We start from the raw sequence: 21765 nt of genomic DNA on the forward strand, positions 1-21765 counted from the left end.
AGAAGGAGCTGGGTTATATGCACTGTGAGTACCTTAGGACTGGGACAGAAGGGAGCTGGGTTATATGCACTCTGAGTACCGCAGGATTGGGACAGAAGGGAGTTGGGATATATGCACTGTGAGTACCTTAGGACTGGGACAGAAGGGAGCTGGGTTATATGCACTGTGAGTACCGCAGGACTGGGACAGAAGGGAGCTGAGTTATATGCACTGTGAGTACCTTAGGACTGGGACAGAAGGGAGCTGGGTTATATGCACAGTGAGTACCGCAGGATTGGGACAGAAGGGAGCTGGGTTATATGCACTGTGAGTACCGCAGGACTGGGACAGAAGGGGACTGGGTTATATGCGCTGTAAGTACCTTAGGACTGGGACAGAAGGGAGCTGGGTTTTATGCACTGTGAGTACCTTAGGACTGGGACAGAATGGAGCTGGGTTATATGCACTGTGAGTACCGCAGGACTGGGACAGAAGGGAGCTGGGTTATATGCACTGTGAGTACCTTAGGACTGGGACAGAAGGGAGCTGGGTTATATGCACTGTGAGTACCGCAGGACTGGGACAGAAGGGAGCTGGGTTATATGCACTGTGAGTACCTTAGGACTGGGACAGAAGGGAGCTGGGTTATATGCACTGTGAGTACCTTAGGACTGGGACAGAAGGGAGCTGGGTTATATGCACTCTGAGTACCGCAGGATTGGGACAGAAGGGAGTTGGGATATATGCACTGTGAGTACCTTAGGACTGGGACAGAAGGGAGCTGGGTTATATGCACTGTGAGTACCGCAGGACTGGGACAGAAGGGAGCTGAGTTATATGCACTGTGAGTACCTTAGGACTGGGACAGAAGGGAGCTGGGTTATATGCACAGTGAGTACCGCAGGATTGGGACAGAAGGGAGCTGGGTTATATGCACTGTGAGTACCGCAGGACTGGGACAGAAGGGGACTGGGTTATATGCGCTGTAAGTACCTTAGGACTGGGACAGAAGGGAGCTGGGTTTTATGCACTGTGAGTACCTTAGGACTGGGACAGAATGGAGCTGGGTTATATGCACTGTGAGTACCGCAGGACTGGGACAGAAGGGAGCTGGGTTATATGCACTGTGAGTACCTTAGGACTGGGACAGAAGGGAGCTGGGTTATATGCACTGTGAGTACCGCAGGACTGGGACAGAAGGGGGCTGGGTTATATGCGCTGTGAGTACCGCAGGACTGGGACAGAAGGGAGCTGGGTTATATGCGCTGTGAGTACCGCAGGACTGGGACACTGACAGACATACTCCTAAGAGTAAAGATCATGGATCAGGGAGGTGAATAGTAAAGATCATAGATCAGGGAGGTGAATAGTAAAGATCATAGATCAGGGAGGAGAATAGTAAAGATCCTAGATCAGGGAGGTGAATAGTAAAGATCATGGATCAGGGAGGAGAATAGTTAAGATCATAGATCAGGGAGGAGAATAGTAAAGATCCTAGATCAGGGAGGTGAATAGTAAAGCTCATAGATCAGGGAGGTGAATAGTAAAGATCATAGATCAGGGAGGTGAATAGTAAAGATCATAGATCAGGGAGGAGAATAGTAAAGATCCTAGATCAGGGAGGTGAATAGTAAAGATCATGGATCAGGGAGGAGAATAGTTAAGATTATAGATCAGGGAGGAGAATAGTAAAGATCCTAGATCAGGGAGGTGAATAGTAAAGATCATGGATCAGGGAGGTGAATAGTTAAGATCATAGATCAGGGAGGAGAATAGTAAAGATCATGGATCAGGGAGGAGAATAGTAAAGATCATGGATCAGGGAGGTGAATAGTAAAGATCATGGATCAGGGAGGTGAATAGTTAAGATCAGGGAGGAGAATAGTAAAGATCATGGATCAGGGAGGTGAATAGTAAAGATCATGGATCAGGGAGGTGAATAGTAAAGATCATGGATCAGGGAGGTGAATAGTAAAGATCATAGATCAGGGAGGAGAAATGTAAAGATCATGGATCAGGGAGGTTAATTATTTATCCTGGCAGTCAGTGGCAGTGCAGAGCGGATATATATAGGAGTGTGTCTGGTTTATGGTGTTTGTGTGTGTTTGGTAACACGTTTGCAACACTGCAAAGTCCTGAAAATGTTGTTTTCAAAGCGTCTAAAGACAACAGGTTTTTAAACTGTCTTTTTGTATTCAGTGTCGTTTTATGGGCTGTTGTTTGTTTATAGTATGATCTTTTGCTACTTACCCAGAGTCAGAGGAAGTCAGGGATATTTCTATGTGTCTGTCTATCCCTTTAAGCATCTGGATAGATGCGTTCTTCTGTTCTGAGCTTTGCTTTCATTTGATGAGTTCCTTTACTGCAGTATGTTGGGTGGTTATTTTGTAATATGTGCTTTGTGGTATGTGAGGGCTGTTTATAGACTTGTGGTTTATGATACCGTTTGAATTGGCTGATAGCTGTTACTGTAAGTCAGAATGTAGGCTGTAAGTGTCACGAAGTAGAGCGGGGTTGGGGGAGGGGAGGGGGGGGGTCGTGTTTTGGTCAGGGGGCTCCTATAAGGGGAACAGAATGGGCCTTTTCTGTGTCTTGGTTTAGATTAATGAAGTATGGTTTGAATGTGTTCTGTTACCTGCCTCTTATTTGGTGATCTTCTTAGATATTTTAACTATTGTTATATGGTGTCATGGATGATTGCGTATGATACAAGAAGAGGTCAGAAAATGATTTAATGTGTGAAACAGGGAGGGAGGGAGAGAGGGAGGGAGAGAGGGAGGGAGGGAGAGAGGGAGGGAGAGAGGGAGGGAGAGAGGGAGGGAGAGAGGGGGAGAGAGAGAGAGAGAGATTTTTAGGGGGATCTGAGTATGGAAGCCTAGCTCTCTCAGTTCACGGTTCAAAGGTGGTCGTTGAGCTGATGTCACCACCAAGCTATCACCATAACAACTCTCTCTCATTCTCTGCACTCTACCTAGTATTACCTTCAGCACATCTATCTATCTCTCAACACCTCTCTCTCCCTCTCTCTCTGTCTCTGTTGTCTGTCACTCTGATCTCACCATCACCCCTCTTCCTCTGTGTTTTCCCCCTCCTCTGGTTGGCGAGGTGTTGGAGGTGATGATGTGATCCTTTTACACACAGACAGAAGAGAGACACGGACAGGGTCCTGTCGCTAGCCATTATCAGCCGAGAGGACCGACACTGTGTGTGTGTGTGTGTGTGTATTTTTGCGGCAGAGCTGCGATGAGTTGGTTATATTTTTCTGTTGAGCATACGTCTCCATACACCTTTTGTTAACTGGTTGTGTGCCATAATTTGACCTTCCTTATTTACAATGTCATTCGTGAACATGATACTAACTTCCTTAAAAAAACAAATATCCCAAGAAAATGGTCCTTTCCTCAGTTGAGACATATTATTTGCTCTAATATTTGTTCGGCCTCTACTGGAGGATGAAATTGTAATATTAACCAACTCTGTGTGGCTTCATTTTAAAAGGAAGGTAGTTTTAAATAGGGATCAATTGTCAATTCATTGGAAATGGTTGGTTTTAATCTGTATAACTGCAAAAAAAGACCCCTTCTTGTTTTTCATAGTAGCCTGCTGGAAAACCAGTTTGGATTTAGATATCATTTTGTTATGCTTTAAGAGAGAAGTAAAAAAATAAAAAATAATTGAATTTTTTTTTCACCTTTATTTAACCAGGTAACCAGGTAGGCTAGTTGAGAACAAGTTCTCATTTACAACTTTTGACCTGGCAGTTAATGCCTTTAACCCTCAAAACTCATGTTGTTTGAACTTTATCTGGTTTGCCAATCCAAATGAAATAGGGGAGAGAAAAAAAATGTGTCACATGATTTGACAAAAGGAATCTCCTGGAGTTAGTAGAGCCATGAATAAATGTGTTAACTGTGACATCACTAGAGAATGAATCAGGGTCATTCTCCCAAAGATGGCCAGGTGTTTCCACGGTTTCAAGATCCTATATGTTTTTCTATCACTCAACTTTTCCGGGATGTGTACACCAATCACATCAACACCATTTAATCGGGAGACCACATGGCAGTTAAAAAATGTGGTATCTTTTAGATACCCAATCTCTAATACAGTACTCTTATCATAGTTGGGTTTTAGACCAGATAAACTGGCAAATGTATCCAGGTTCTCAATAAGGCCCTTCAAGGTTATTGATTGAGGACTCAAGAGAAAACTTGAATCATCAGCATACATTGATACTTTTGTGTCTAATCCATACATTTTTGGCTCCTTAATGTTATTAGACTTACAGTGCATTCGGAAAGTTTGTGGTGGCAGACCACTTGACTTTTTCTACATTTTGTTACATTACAGACTTATTCTAATTATTTTTTCCCTGCATCAATCACCATATTGACAAAAAATAATAATAATTGAAATATCACATTGGATGGGGAGCGTTGCTGTATTCAGACCCTTTACTCAGTACTTTGTTGAAGCACCTTTGGCAGCGTTGCGTCTCCTTGGGTATGAAACTACAAGCTTGGCACACCTGTATTTGGAGAGTTTCTCCCATTCTTCCCTGCAGATCCTCTCAAGCTCTGTCAGGTTGGATGGGGAGCGTTGCTGCACAGCTATTTTTAGGTCTCTCTAGAGAATGTTTTTTTTATTTTTAAATTTTACCCCTTTTTCTCCCCATTTTTGTGGTATCCAATTGTTGTAGTAGCTACTATCTTGTCTCACAACTCCCGTACAGGCTCGGGAGAGACGAAGGCTGAATGTCCTCGGATACACAACCCACCCTCATCGTGCACCTGGCAACCTTGGCTAGCGCGCACTGCGCCCGGCCCGCCACAGGAGTCGCTGGTGCGCGATGAGACAAGGAGATCCCTACCGACCAATCCCTCCCTAACCCAGACGACGCTAGGCCAATTGTGCGTCGCCCCACGGACCTCCCGGTCGCGGCCGGTTACGACAGAGCCTGGGCGCGAACCCCGCGAACCCCGGGACTCTGATGGCACAGAGCGCCCTTAACCACTGCGCCACCCGGGAGGCCCCTCTCTAGAGATTTTTGATTGGGTTCAATTCCAGGCTCTGGCTGGGCCACTCAAGGACATTCAGAGACTTATCCCGAAGCCACTGCTGTGTTGTCTTGGCTGTGTACTTAGGGTTGTTGTCCTTTTGGAAGGTGAACCTTCTCCCCAGTCTGATGTCCTGAGCGATCTGGAGCAGGTTTTCATCAATGATCTCTCTGTACTTTGCTCCATTCATCTTTCCCTCAATCCTGACTAGTCTCCCAGTCCCTGCCGCTGAAAAACATTCCCACATCATGATACTGCCACCACCATGCTTCACCATTGGAATGCTGCCAGGTTTCCTCCAGACGAGACGCTTGGCATTCAGGCCAAAGATTTCAATCTTGGTTTCATCAGACCAGATAATCTTGTTGAGAGTCTTTAGGTGCCTTTTGGCAAACTCCAAGCGGGCTGTCATGTGCCTTTTACTGAGGAGTAGCTTCCTCCACAGAGGAACTCAGGCGCTCTGTCAGAGTGACCATTGGGTTCTTGGCCACCTCCCTGACCAAGGCCCTTCTCCCCCGATTGCTCAGTTTGGCCGGGCGACCAGCACTAGGAAGAGTCTTCCAAACGTCTTCCATTTAAGAAAGATCTGTGCCTCGACACAATCCTGTCTCAGAGCTCTACGGACAATTCCTTCGACCTCATGGCTCGGTTTCTGCTCTGACATGCACTGTCAACTGTGGGACCTTATATAGACAGGTGTGTGCATTTCCAAATCCTGTTGAATCAATTGAATTTACCACAGGTGGACTCCAATAAAGTTGTAGAAACATCTCAAGGATGATCAATGGAAACAGGACGCACCGGAGGATGCAATTTGGAGTCTCATAGTAAAGGGTCTGAATATTTATGTGAATACATTTATTTAAAAAGAAAATTATATAAATTAGCAGTAATTTAGAATGACCTGTTTTTGCTTTGTCCCATTATGGGATATTGTGTGTATATTTCTGAGGATTGTTTTTATTTAATCCATTTTAGAATAAAGCTGTAAAGTAACAACATGTAACATAACAAAATGTCTGCAGCATTGAAGGTCCTCATGAACACAGTGGATAAAGTCAAGGGGTCTGAATACTTTCAGAAGGCACTGTATTTCCCATTCCTTGTCCCTCTCAACCATATTTTTTTTAAAATTATAGATAACAGTTCAATGGCCCTAATAAGTTTGGTGACAGAGGGCAACCTTGTTTTACGCCTCTTGACAATTTAAATTTCTCAGAAGGATTGTTGTACATTACTTTTAGCCATTTTAGGAGAGATTCTCCAAAGTAAAAAAATTCAAGGGAAATCTGATTTCAAGATTATACCTGAGTTCCCTGCGTTCTCAAAGTTTTCCATTATTTCTAGTAGTTGTCTGATGTTGTCTCCCGTCTGATTGTGATGAATAATGTCTGATAGGACCTTTTTTATTTATATGAGCAATACATTTTGCCAATATTTTTGTGTCATAACATTGAAGGGTGAGGGGACTCCAATTATTATTATTATTTTTTTTTTTTGAATTTTACCCCTTTTTCTCCCCAATTTCGTGGTATCCAATTGTTGTAGTAGCTACTATCTTGTCTCATCGCTACAACTCCCGTACGGGCTCGGGAGAGACGAAGGTTGGTTAGCGTACACTGCGCCCAGCCCGCCACAGGAGTCGCTGGTGTGCGATGAGACAAGGACACCCCTACCGACCAAGCCCTCCCTAACCCGGGCGACGCTAGGCCAATTGTGCGTCGCCCCACGGACCTCCCGGTCGCGGCCGGTTACAACAGAGCCTGGGCGCGAACCCAGGGACTCTGATGGCACAGCTGGCGCTGCAGTACAGCGCCCTTAACCACTGCGCCACCCGGGAGGCCGGGACTCCAATTTTTTAAAGAGACAGGGTATTTGTTCTGTCCCCCAGGTTCCTGCTTCAGTAGGAGCGAGATCAGTCCCTCTTTTTGTGTCAGACAATTCGCTTTATATACAGTGCCTTGCGAAAGTATTCGGCCCCCTTGAACTTTGCGACCTTTTGCCACATTTCAGGCTTCAAACATAAAGATATAAAACTGTATTTTTTTTGTGAAAAATCAACAACAAGTGGGACACAATCATGAAGTGGAACGACATTTATTGGATATTTCAAACTTTTTTTAACAAATCAAACACTGAAAAATTGGGCGTGCAAAATTATTCAGCCCCCTTAAGTTAATACTTTGTAGCGCCACCTTTTGCTGCGATTACAGCTGTAAGTCGCTTGGGGTAAGTCTCTATCAGTTTTGCACATCGAGAGACTGACATTTTTTCCCATTCCTCCTTGCAAAACAGCTCGAGCTCAGTGAGGTTGGATGGAGAGCATTTGTGAACAGCAGTTTTCAGTTCTTTCCACAGATTCTCGATTGGATTCAGGTCTGGACTTTGACTTGGCCATTCTAACACCTGGATATGTTTATTTTTGAACCATTCCATTGTAGATTTTGCTTTATGTTTTGGATCATTGTCTTGTTGGAAGACAAATCTCCGTCCCAGTCTTAGGTCTTTTGCAGACTCCATCAGGTTTTCTTCCAGAATGGTCCTGTATTTGGCTCCATCCATCTTCCCATCAATTTTAACCATCTTCCCTGTCCCTGCTGAAGAAAATCAGGCCCAAACCATGATGCTGCCACCACCATGTTTGACAGTGGGGATGGTGTATTCAGGGTGATGAGCTGTGTTGCTTTTACGCCAAACATAACGTTTTGCATTGTTGCCAAAAAGTTCAATTTTGGTTTCATCTGACCAGAGCACCTTCTTCCACATGTTTGGTGTGTCTCCCAGGTGGCTAGTGGCAAACTTTAAACGACAGTCTTTATGGATATCTTTAAGAAATGGCTTTCTTCTTGCCACTCTTCCATAAAGGCCAGATTTGTGCAATATACGACTGATTGTTGTCCTATGGACAGAGTCTCCCACCTCAGCTGTAGATCTTTGCAGTTCATCCAGAGTGATCATGGGCCTCTTGGCTGCATCTCTGATCAGTCTTCTCCTTGTATGAGCTGAAAGTTTAGAGGGACGGCCAGGTCTTGGTAGATTTGCAGTGGTCTGATACTCCTTCCATTTCAATATTATCGCTTGCACAGTGCTCCTTGGGATGTTTAAAGCTTGGGAAATATTTTTGTATCCAAATCCGGCTTTAAACTTCTTCACAACAGTATCTCGGACCTGCCTGGTGTGTTCCTTGTTCTTCATGATGTTCTCTGCGCTTTTAACGGACCTCTGAGACTATCACAGTGCAGGTGCATTTATACGGAGACTTGATTACACACAGGTGGATTGTATTTATCATCATTAGTCATTTAGGTCAACATTGGATCATTCAGAGATCCTCACTGAACTTCTGGAGAGAGTTTGCTGCACTGAAAGTAAAGGGGCTGAATAATTTTGCACGCCCAATTTTTCAGTTTTTGATTTGTTAAAAAAGTTTGAAATATCCAATAAATGTCGTTCCACTTCATGATTGTGTCCCACTTGTTGTTGATTCTTCACAAAAAAATACAGTTTTATATCTTTATGTTTGAAGCCTGAAATGTGGCAAAAGGTCGCAAAGTTCAAGGGGGCCCGAATACTTTCGCAAGGCACTGTATTAGCAATTACAACATGATAGTAATGAATCTTCCGGGGGTTCATAAAAAGTTTGATATATCTCTATTGGAATGCCACCGAGGCTCGGCGGTTTTTCCCGTCTGAAAGGAATCGATTGCCAACCATAGTTTGTCCTGTGACATCACAAGATCTCACTCAAAACCCATCATCAAATAAGGTTGGAGGAACTTGTTTTAAATATTTTACTTCCTCATTCAAAATCTCCTTTGGTGAGATAAGGATTTCTCCATTGTTTGTAGCTATTTTCTGTAGGTTAATTTTGGTCGCTTAGGAAAAACATTTTTCGCCGTTTTTTTGTCTGTTTTTATTTTAAATAAATGAAACCTCATCTTTCCTGAATAAGTTATATTTTTGTTTTGTGTCTAGATTCTTCATTGCTTCGGTCTTGGCTACATAGGCTACTTGCAGTAGGCCCATCAAACGGGCAAGGATGTCTGGTGGGTGGGTGGGTCGCTCAGATGGGTGTCTAGGAAAATCATGATCATGATCCCGAGTGGCGCAGGCATCTAAGGCACTGCATCTCAGTGCTAGAAGCGTCACTACAGACCCTGGTTTGATTCCAGGCTGTATCACAACCAGCATTGATTAGGAGTCCCATAGGGCGGCGCACAATTGGCCCATCGTCGTCCGGGTTTGGCCGGGGTAGGCTGTCATTGTAAATAAGAATTGGTTCTTAACCGACTTGCCCAGTTAGATCAAACAAATAAATGATTGGATGAAAATATGTTTCTGAAGTTTCACAGCTTTTGTTTACTTTCATTATTTTATTATTTATTTGTAAATGTATTTCCCATCTCTGTGCAAAAGTGGAAACTAAGTCTCTATGGTACAACTCTTACTCGCAGACACGCATGGACTCAGACATTCACAACCGCTTTTCTCACTCAGTCGCTCGCTCACTTGCTCACTCACTCACTCACTCACTCACTCACTCACTCACTCACTCGCTTGCTCGGGATTCTCTCTTGGATACCGGTGAGCACCTGAGAGATGACTGTGATGACAGATGAATCCTACTGATCCTGAGAGATGACTGTGATGACAGATGAATCCTACTGATCCTGAGAGAGGACACGATGACTGTGATGACAGATGAATCCTACTGATCCTGAGAGATGACGAGATGACAGATGAATCCTACTGATCCTGAGAGATGACTGTGATGACAGATGAATCCTACTGATCCTGAGAGATGACTGTGATGACAGATGAATCCTACTGATCCTGAGCGATGACTGTGATGACAGATGAATCCTACTGATCCTGAGAGATGACGAGATGGCTGTGATGACAGATGAATCCTACTGATCCTGAGAGATGACGAGATGACTGTGATGACAGATGAATCCTACTGATCCTGAGAGATGACGAGATGACTGTGATGACAGATGAATCCTACTGATCCTGAGAGATGACTGTGATGACAGATGAATCCTACTGATCCTGAGAGATGACGAGATGACTGTGGTGACAGATGAATCCTACTGATCCTGAGAGATAACTGTGATTTCATATGAATCCTACTGATCCTGAGAGATGACTGTGATGACAGATGAATCCTACTGATCCTGAGAGAGGACGCGATGACTGTGATGACAGATGAATCCTACTGATCCTGAGAGAGGACGCGATGACTGTGATGACAGATGAATCCTACTGATCCTGAGAGATGACGGTATAACAGATGAATCCTACTGATCCTGAGAGAGGATGAGATGACTGTGATGACAGATGAATCCTACTGATCCTGAGAGATAATAACTGTGATTACATATGAATCCTACTGATCCTGAGAGATGACGAGATGACAGATGAATCCTACCGATCCTGAGAGAGGATGAGATGACTGTGATGACAGATGAATCCTACTGATCCTGAGAGACAACTGTGATTACATATGAATCCTACTGATCCTGAGAGATGACTGTGATGACAGATGAATCCTACTGATCCTGAGAGATGACTGTGATGACAGATGAATCCTACTGATCCTGAGCGATGACTGTGATGACAGATGAATCCTACTGATCCTGAGAGATGACGAGATGGCTGTGATGACAGATGAATCCTACTGATCCTGAGAGATGACGAGATGACTGTGATGACAGATGAATCCTACTGATCCTGAGAGATGACGAGATGACTGTGATGACAGATGAATCCTACTGATCCTGAGAGATGACTGTGATGACAGATGAATCCTACTGATCCTGAGAGATGACGAGATGACTGTGGTGACAGATGAATCCTACTGATCCTGAGAGATAACTGTGATTTCATATGAATCCTACTGATCCTGAGAGATGACTGTGATGACAGATGAATCCTACTGATCCTGAGAGAGGACGCGATGACTGTGATGACAGATGAATCCTACTGATCCTGAGAGAGGACGCGATGACTGTGATGACAGATGAATCCTACTGATCCTGAGAGATGACGGTATGACAGATGAATCCTACTGATCCTGAGAGAGGATGAGATGACTGTGATGACAGATGAATCCTACTGATCCTGAGAGATAATAACTGTGATTACATATGAATCCTACTGATCCTGAGAGATGACGAGATGACAGATGAATCCTACCGATCCTGAGAGAGGATGAGATGACTGTGATGACAGATGAATCCTACTGATCCTGAGAGACAACTGTGATTACATATGAATCCTACTGATCCTGAGAGAGGACGAGATGACTGTGGTGACAGATTAATCCTACTGATCCTGAGAGAGGACGAGATGACTGTGATGACAGATGAATCCTACTGATCCTGAGAGATGACTGTGATGACAGATGAATCCTACTTATCCTGAGAGATGACTGTGATGACATATGAATCCTACTGATCCTGAGAGAGGACGAGATGACAGATGACAGATGAATCCTACTGATCCTGAGAGATGACTGTGATGACAGATGAATCCTACTGATCCTGAGAGATGACGAGATGACTGTGGTGACAGATGAATCCTACTGATCCTGAGAGATGACTGTGATGACAGATGAATCCTACTGATCCTGAGAGATGACGAGATGACTGTGATGACATATGAATCCTACTGATCCTGAGAGAGGACGAGATGACAGATGACAGATGAATCCTACTGATCCTGAGAGAGGACGCGATGACTGTGATGACATATGAATCCTACTGATCCTGAGAGAGGACGAGATGACAGATGACAGATGAATCCTACTGATCCTGAGAGATGACTGTGATGACAGATGAATCCTACTGATCCTGAGAGAGGACGAGATAACAGATGAATACTACTGACCGCCGTTTTTAAGCCCACTGCTCTTAGGTGAATATGTCTAGTCTATGAGAAACAGAGCGATCTGACTAGTAAACACAAACAGTCAGTCTGTCTGGGTGTTTTACTCTCTCCTTATCTGTCTGCAGTGTGCTGATTGGGCCATGATACATGATGATCTTTCAAATGGTCTCTGTGCAGTACGCTGAGACTGGGGCGCTCTGGTAGTGTGTCACAGTCTGGTCAGGGCAACCTACCCAGGTCAAGGGTCACTGGATGTGAGTGGGTTAGACGGGAATGAGCAGCGCACCAGAGGAGTCAGAGTGAACAGGGATGTTCCCTTGCCAGCAACAGCACATGCACCAGCCTTATTTCGTTTATCCCCACAGCTTTGTCTCACTTCCTGTTTTCACCTCCCCTCTTCCCTCTACTCCTACTCCTCTCCCCTACTCCTCCCCTCCCCCTCTCCTAATCCTCTCCCCTCCCCCTCTCCTACTCCTCTCCTCCTCCCCCCCTCTCCTACTCCTCTCCCCTCCTCCTCTTCTCCTCCCTCCTCCTCTCTGACTCCTCTCTCCTCCTCTCCTCCTTCTCTCCCATCTCTCCTACTCCTCTGCCCTCCTCCTCCCCTCCCCCTCTCCTACTCCTCTCCTACTCCTCTCCCCTCCTCCTCCTCTTCTCCTCCTCCCTCCTCCTCTCTGACTCCTCTCTCCTCCTCTCCTCCTTCTCTCCCATCTCTCCTACTCCTCCTCCCCTCCCTTTCTCCTCCTCCCTCCTCCTCTCCTACTTCTCTCCCCTCCTCCTCTCCTACTTCTCTCCACTCTTCCTCTCCTCCTCCCCTCCTCCTCCTCTTCCCATCCAGTAACCACATGAGAATGTTAGTTTGGAACAGGGACTGGTCAGCTGGTTACTTCTTCTGCTGTTATTTGTTTGTTGTGTGGCAAAATCTGGTCAGTCTGTCCCCTTCACGCTCGATCGGGAATCGTTGGGTTAGGTCTGACTGGCCCTGTCCTGTTGTTGTTTGAGTTGAGCTTCTTTATCTCGCAACCAAAAAAATCTGTTATCTCTTTCTGTATGTCTGTCTGTCTGTCTGTCTCTGTCTGTCTGTCTCAGCACCGGCCAAACCATTGATCCTCTTCCTCTTTTCAAATGTTCTGTGCCAATGTGTCAATGTCTCTATTTGGAACATGATGAAATGTAGCCATTTGTTTTGTCATGCATTTGGAAACTTCCCGCTGGGCACACCACCTTCTTTCAACGGGAAAATGTAGGTCATATTTGGTTGAGACGTTGATCAATGAGATTTCAACATTTATTCACCCAACTCAAGAAGACAGACATAAGTTTAATTCCCAATGTATTATCACCATACTTTCAACCATCTAAAAGCACAACCAAAATTTCAATGGAAAAAATAATGTCAGATATTTGGTTTAGTTGTCATCAAAATGTGTGAATCACTGTGATTTCAACCATAAACAGGGCCTTCAGAAAGTATTCACACCCCTTGACTTATTCCACACGTTGTTGTGTTACAGCCTGAATTCAAAATGGATTAAATACATATATTTTATTACCCATTTACACACAATACCCCATAACGACAAAAGTGAAAGCATGTTTTTAGAAATGTTTGCAAATTTATTGAAAATGAAATACAGAAATATCTCATTTACATAAGTATTCAAACCTTTGGGTCAATACATGATAGAATCACTTTTGGCTGTGATTACAGCTGTGTGTTTCTGGGTAACTCTCTAAGAGCTTTGCACACCTGGATTGTACAATATTTACACTTTTTTATATTTTTTATTCTTCAAGCGCTGTCAAGTTGGTTCTTGATCAAATCAAATCAAATTCTATTTGTCACATGTGCCGAATACCTTACCATGAAATGCTTACTTTCAAGCCTTTAACCAACAATGCAGTTTTAAGAAAAATAAGAGTTAAGAAAATCTCATGGTACAAAAGTAACACAATAGGCTATATACAGGTGGTACCGGTACCAAGTCAATGTGTGGGGCACAGGTTAGTTTATTTATTTAACCTTCATTTAACTAGACAAGTTAGTTAGTTAAGAACAAATTCCTTATTTGCAATGACGGCCTAGGAACAGTGGGTTAACTTCCTTGTTCAGGGGCAGAACGACAGATGTTTACCTTGTCAGCTCTGGGATTTCGATCTAGCAACCTTTATGGTTACTAGTCCAATGCTCTAACCACTAGGATACCTGCCCAACGCTCTAACCACTAGGCTACCTGCCCAACGCTCTAACCACTAGGCTACCTGCCCAACGCTCTAACCACCAGGCTACCTGCCCAACGCTCTAACCACTAGGCTACCTGGCCCAACGCTCTAACCACTAGGATACCTGCCCAACGCTCTAACCACTAGGCTACCTGCCCAACGCTCTAACCACTAGGATACCTGCCCAACGCTCTAACCGCTAGGCTACCTGCCCAACGCTCTAACCACTAGGATACCTGCCCAACGCTCTAACCGCTAGGCTACCTGCCCAACGCTCTAACCACTAGGCTACCTGCCCAACGCTCTAACCGCTAGGCTACCTGCCCAACGCTCTAACCGCTAGGCTACCTGCCCAACGCTCTAACCGCTAGGCTACCTGCCCAACGCTCTAACCGCTAGGATACCTGCCCAACGCTCTAACCGCTAGGCTACCTGCCCAACGCTCTAACCGCTAGGCTACCTGCCCAACGCTCTAACCACTAGGCTACCTGCCCAACGCTCTAACCGCTAGGCTACCTGCCCAACGCTCTAACTGCTAGGCTACCTGCCCAACGCTCTAACCGCTAGGCTACCTGCCCAACGCTCTAACCGCTAGGCTACCTGCCCAACGCTCTAACCGCTAGGCTACCTGCCCAACGCTCTAACCGCTAGGCTACCTGCCCAACGCTCTAACCACTAGGCTACCTGCCCAACGCTCTAACCGCTAGGCTACCTGCTCTAACCGCTAGGCTACCTGCTCTAACCACTAGGCTACCTGCTCTAACCGCTAGGCTACCTGCTCTAACCACTAGGCTACCTGCTCTAACCACTAGGCTACCTGCCCAACGCTCTAACCGCTAGGCTACCTGCCCAACGCTCTAACCGCTAGGCTACCTGCCCAACGCTCTAACCGCTAGGCTACCTGCCCAACGCTCTAACCGCTAGGCTACCTGCCCAACGCTCTAACCGCTAGGCTACCTGCCCAACGCTCTAACCGCTAGGCTACCTGCCCAACGCTCTAACCACTAGGCTACCTGCCCAACGCTCTAACCGCTAGGCTACCTGCTCTAACCGCTAGGCTACCTGCTCTAACCACTAGGCTACCTGCTCTAACCGCTAGGCTACCTGCTCTAACCACTAGGCTACCTGCTCTAACCACTAGGCTACCTGCCCAACGCTCTTAACCGCTAGGCTACCTGCCTTCAAGGTAATTGAGGTAATATGTACATGTCGGCAGGGGGAAAGTGACTATGCATAGATAATAAACAGCCAGTAGCAGCAGCGTAAAACATATCATTGCTAGACGGCCATTTTCAAGTCTTGCCATAGATTTTCAAGACAATTTAATTTAAAACTGTAACTCAGCCACTCAGGAACATTAACTGTCTTCTTGGTAAGCAACTCCAGTGTATATTTGACCTTGTGTTTTAGGTTATTGTCCTGCTGAAAGGTGACTTCATCTCCCAGTGTCTGGTGGAAGGCAGAGTTTCTAAACGTATTCTGCAGCGCTGCCTGAAATTAGCACTTTGGATAATGTTTTTAAGGACACACCTCAAATATTTCCCCCCCCATCCACCCAGCAAGCGAGCTGATTTAAGACAGGTGAATTGCTGAGTCTTGGCGCTAGGGCTGGAAAATGCCAGTGTGGCAATTTTAACATGACAAAATTGCAAACTAACGTGCATTTGACACCGGCGCCACCTTAACACCGGCTGAAAATAGAGCCCTCAGTGTCTGCTTTTTACATTTTTACCCACCTATGCACCTATGCTCTTCTTTGCGAGGCGTTGGAAAAACCTTCCTGGTCTTAGTGGTTGAATCTGTGTTTGAAATTCACTGCTCGACTCAGGGACCTTACAGGTATGTGTGGGGTATAGAGTCATTCAAAAAATCACTTTAAACACTATTATTAACTTACTATGTGACGTGCAATTTCTTTCTCTTCAACTTATTTAGGCTTGCCATAACAAAGGGGTTGAATACTTACTGACTCAAGACATTTCAGCTTTTCATTTTTTAAATTAATTTATAACCAATTGTTTGATAACATGATTCCACTTTGACATTATTGGTTATTGTGTGCAGGCCTTTGACACACAATCTCAATTGAATCCATTTTAAATTCAGGCTGTAACACAACAAAATATTTGGAAAATGACAAGGAGTATGAATACTCTCAACCCCTTTCTTATGCCTAAATAAGTTTGGGTGTAAAAATGTGCTTAACAAGTCATATATTGTAATAAGTTGCATGGACTCAATAATAGAGTTTGACATGATTTTTGAATGACCACCTCATATTTGTACCTGACACATACAATTATCTGTAAGGTCCCTCAGTCAAGCAGTGAATTTCAAACACAGATTCAACCACAAAGACCAGGGAGGTTTTCCAATGCCTCACAAAGAAGAGAACCTATCGGTAGATGGGTAAAAAATAAATAAAAAGCAGACATTGAATATCCTTTTGAGCATGGTGAAGATATTAATTACACTTTGGATGGTATATCAATATACCCAGTCACTACAAAGATACAGGCGTCCTTCCTAACTCAGTTGCCGGAGAGGAAGGAAACCGCTCAGGGATTTCACCTTGAGGCCAGGGATGACTTTAAAACAGTTACAGAGCTTAATGGTTTTGATAGGAGGAAACTGAGGATGGATCAACAACATTGTAGTTACTCCACAATACAAACCTAATTGATATAGTGAAAAAAAGGAAGCCTGTACAGAATACAAATATTCCAAAACATGCTTCCTGTTTGCAACAAGGCACTAAAATAAAATAGCTAAAAATGTGGCAAAGAAATGTACTTTATGTCCTGAATACAAAGTGTTACTGTATGCTTGGAAAATCCATTCTCCACATTTTCAAACATAGTGGTGTCTGTATCATGTTATGGGTATGCTTGTAATCGTTAATTAAGGACTGGAAAGTTAATGATAAAAGAGAAATGGAATGGAGCTGAGCACAGGCAAAATCCTAGAGGAAAACCTGGTTCAGTCTGCTTTCCACCAGACACTGGGAGATGAATTCCCCTTTCAGCAGGACAATAACCTAAAACACAAGGCCAAATATACACTGGAGTTGCTTACCAAGAAAACAGTGAATGTTCCTGGGTGGCTGAGTTACAGTTTTGACTAAAATCACGTTGAAAATCTATGGCAACACCCGAAAATGGTTGTCTAGCAATGATCAACAACCAATTTGACAGAGCTTGAAGAATTTTTTGAAGGAATAATGGGCAAATGTTGTACAATCCAGGTGTGGAAAGCTCTTAGAGACGTACCCAGAAAGACTCACAGCTGTAATCTCTGGCAAAGGTGCTTTTACAAAGTTTTGACTCAGGGGTGTGAATACTCATGTAAACGGGTTTTCTCTTGTCATTATGGGGTATTGTGTGTAGATTGGTGAACAATAATCTATTTAATCCATTTTGAATTTCAGGCTGTAACACATCAAAATGTGGAATAGGTCAAGGGGTATAAATACTTTCTGAAGGCACTGTATAATTAAATGTGTTTGATTGACAACGCAACCAAATATCAACATTTAAAAGATATCTAATGCTTGGATAGTTTCATCTGAGCCACTGGCTTAATCCTATAATTTAACTTTGATTTTTGGTTTAGTTGGAGATGTGCATCCAAACATATCATTTGTTAACTTGTTAATAGTTCATGGGATATGTAATGTATTGTAAAAGTGCTATTGGATTATGTTTGGTTGTCAACGCAAAAAGGAGATGTATCTTTTGTACCACTGACTTAGTCTGGCTTTAATTCCAGTTTGCCTACAAATGAATAATTGATATGTTTGGATTCACGTCTCCATCTCAACCAAACATCAAAGTTAAAGAATATGACCAAATCAAACTTGATTTAAAATGCATTTAAAGTTTCATTTGATTTAGTCCTGTTCTTTAAGTGTTATTTTTGGTTGAGGTGGACACTTGAATCCAACATATCAATTATTCATTTGTAGACAAAGTAGAATTAAATCCAGGCTAAGTCAGTGTATACAGTATATACAGTAGGTCTAAGCCAGACTAAGTCAGTGTATACAGTATATACAGTAGGTCTAAGCCAGACTAAGTCAATGTATACAGTATATACAGTAGGTCTAAGCCATACTAAGTCAGTGTATACAGTAGGATTAAAGTCAGACTAAGTCAGTGTATACAGTATATACAGTAGGTCTAAGCCATACTAAGTCAGTGTATACAGTATATACAGTAGGTCTAAGCCAGACTAAGTCAGTGTATACAGTATATACAGTAGGTCTAAGCCAGACTAAGTCAATGTATACAGTATATACAGTAGGTCTAAGCCATACTAAGTCAGTGTATACAGTAGGATTAAAGTCAGACTAAGTCAGTGTATACAGTATATACAGTAGGTCTAAGCCAGACTAAGTCAGTGTATACAGTAGGATTAAAGTCAGACTAAGTCAGTGTATACAGTAGGATTAAAGCCAGACTAAGTCGGTGGCACAGGATGGACCTATCAAAGCAGAACCTGCATCTCCTTCAAATGTTGATGTTTGGTTGCGTTGACAACCAAACACAATTCAATGTCTAGTTCGTCTACAAATTAATAATTGAGACAGTACGTTGGATTCATGTCTCTATCTCCACCAAAAATCACAGTTAAAGAATAGGACTAAAACAAATCAAACTTTAAATGCATTTTTAAAAAAGTTTGATTTGATTTAGTATTTTCTTTGACTTGTTTGGTTGAGATAGAGACGTGAATCCAACATATTAATTATTCACTTGATGATAACATTTAAAATCCACCAAAGCTTGAAATCCTAGACCTGTATTTACATAATTTAGCAGACACTCTTATCCAGAGCGAATTACAGGCGCAATTAGGGGTTAAGTGCCTTGCTCAAGGGTACATTGACAGATCTTTCACCTAGTCAGCTCAGGGATTTGAACCAGCAACCTTTCAGTTACTGGCCCAACACTCATAACTCCTAAGCTACCTGCCTGTCTATTTTAGTTAAACCCTGGGTTGAATTTAAACAACAGCTGTTGATGATGCAAACGCTATATCGTCCTAAATAGTCTCATTGATGCTATATGACTTATGGTTATATTTCATTTCGTCTCTTAAACCTACCCTTTGGAATGACTTTGCAAATATAATTGGTTATTAAGATATCTTTCAATAATGATTCTCATGATAGCACATTGGTATTAGTCAGTGACAAATATCAAAGCTAATCAGGGCTGGGCTTTGTTAAAACCCTGGATGTGAGACCAAATTAATAATTGTAGATAGATCAACTCTCCAGTAGGAGGTGCTGCCCAGCCTCGATAGGAGACCTAAGGATAGCTGTAGATAGATCAACTCTCCAGTAGGAGGTGCTGCCCAGCCTCGATAGGAGACCTAAGGATAGCTGTAGGTTGATCAACTCTCCAGTAGGAGGTGCTGCCCAGCCTCGATAGGAGACCTAAGGATAGCTGTAGATAGATCAACTCTCCAGTATGTACTGCCCAGCCTCGATAGGAGACCTAAGGATAGCTGTAGGTTGATCAACTCTCCAGTAGGAGGTGCTGCCCAGCCTCGATAGGAGACCTAAGGATAGCTGTAGAGAGATCAACTGTCCAGTAGGTGCAGCCCAGCCTCGATAGGAGACCTAAGGATAGCTGTAGATAGATCAACTGTCCAGTAGGTGCAGCCCAGCCTCGATAGGAGACCTAAGGATAGCTGTAGATAGATCAACTGTCCAGTAGGTGTAGCCCAGCCTCGATAGGAGACCTAAGGATAGCTGTAGAGAGATCAACTCTCCAGTAGGAGGTGCTGCCCAGCCTCGATAGGAGACCTAAGGATAGCTGTAGAGAGATCAACTCTCCAGTAGGTGCAGCCCAGCCTCGATATGAGACCTAAGGATAGCTGTAGAGAGATCAACTCTCCAGTAGGAGGTACTGCCCAGCCTCGATATGAGACCTAAGGATAGCTGTAGAGAGATCAACTCTCCAGTAGGAGGTACTGCCCAGCCTCGATAGGAGACCTAAGGATAGCTGTAGATAGATCAACTGTCCAGTAGGTGCAGCCCAGCCTCGATAGGAGACCTAAGGATAGCTGTAGATAGATCAACTGTCCAGTAGGTGCAGCCCAGCCTCGATAGGAGACCTAAGGATAGCTGTAGAGAGATCAACTCTCCAGTAGGAGGTACTGCCCAGCCTCGATAGGAGACCTAAGGATAGCTGTAGATAGATCAACTGTCCAGTAGGTGCAGCCCAGCCTCGATAGGAGACCTAAGGATAGCTGTAGAGAGATCAACTCTCCAGTAGGTGCAGCCCAGCCTCGATAGGAGACCTAAGGATAGCTGTAGATAGATCAACTGTCCAGTAGGTGCAGCCCAGCCTCGATAGGAGACCTAAGGATAGCTGTAGAGAGATCAACTCTCCAGTAGGTGCAGCCCAGCCTCGATAGGAGACCTAAGGATAGCTGTAGATAGATCAACTGTCCAGTAGGTGCAGCCCCCCCCCCCCCCCCCCCCCCGTTCCCATGGCCTCCTACTCCTAGTCTCAGGGCAGTGAACCAGGTTCTAGTGAGTTGTTTAGCAGTAGAGTCTCAGGGCAGTGAACCACTTCTTAATGACATGTTGGCAGTATCTAATGACTCCCCCAGTCTGTTCTCTTGATTGCTTTAGTGGGCATTAAGTTTTGTATCACTTTGTCACAGTGCAACACACACGTAAAAACACACTGCAGATCGATGCACGCGTTAGAGGATACACTTCTCTCTGGAGGGATAATCTGATCGATTTTGAAGTGTGTGTCATTCTGTTACAGATAGACCCCTTTCTCTCTCTCTCTCTCTCTCTCTCTCTCTCTCTCTCTCTCTCTCTCTCATTCTCTCTCTCTCTCATTCTCTCTCTCTCACACACACACACACACACACACACACACACACACACACACACACGCCCCTATTCCCAGTAGCCTGATCTCCAGACCGTAGATATTATTAGTTAGTGGGCCACTGGTTTATTGAATTACCACACACTGGAGGGCTCAGTATACACTGAGGGGACAAAACATTAGGAACACCTGCTCTTTCCATGACATAAACTGACCAGGTGAATCCAGGTGAAAGATATGATCCCTAATTTATGTCACTTGTTAAATCCACTTCAATCAGTGTAGATGAAGGGGAGGAGGCGGGTTAAATAAGGATTTTTAGGACTTGAGACAACTGAGACATGGATTGTGTATGTGTGCCATTCAGAGGGTGAACGGGCAAGACAACAGATTGAAGTTCCTGAACGGGGGGGGGGGGTTGGTAGTGAGTGTCAGGCGCACCGGTTTGTGTCAAGATCTGCAATGCTGCTGGGTTTTTCACTCTCAACAGTTTCCCGTGTATCAAGAATGGTCCACCACCCAAAGGACATCCAGCCAATGCTTTCGACACCTTGTAGAGTCCATTTCCTGACGAATTAAGGCTGTTCTGAGGCTAAAGGGGAGGAGGGGGTGTTCTTAGGGTTTTGTACACTCAGTGTGTGTGTGTGTGTGTGTGTGTGTGTGTGTGTGTTTGTGTGTGTGTGTGTGTGTGTGTGTGTGTGTGTGTACACACTAACCTGTAATTAACTACCACAGATTTAAGTGGTTTGGGTTTATCCACC

The 21765-nt window shown here is 44.1% G+C and overlaps 1 protein-coding gene across 4 annotated transcripts in view; it reads left to right on the forward strand.

The window, feature by feature from the left end:
* Positions 1-21765, forward strand: part of rxrgb (retinoid X receptor, gamma b) — a 78509-nt gene that overhangs the window by 20044 nt on the left and 36700 nt on the right. The window contains exon 1 of one of the 4 annotated variants that reach the window (XM_036978900.1): positions 35-1152. The exons of the other annotated variants lie outside the window; for them this stretch is intronic. Within the exon in view, the coding sequence (XP_036834795.1) occupies positions 1146-1152 (7 nt within the window). The 5' untranslated portion in view covers positions 35-1145. Of the gene's footprint in view, positions 1-34; positions 1153-21765 lie in introns of those variants that run through there. 4 annotated transcript variants of the gene reach the window in all.

Source organism: Oncorhynchus mykiss, chromosome 5, assembly GCF_013265735.2.
Source record: "Oncorhynchus mykiss isolate Arlee chromosome 5, USDA_OmykA_1.1, whole genome shotgun sequence".
Taxonomy (NCBI): Eukaryota; Metazoa; Chordata; class Actinopteri; order Salmoniformes; family Salmonidae; genus Oncorhynchus; species Oncorhynchus mykiss.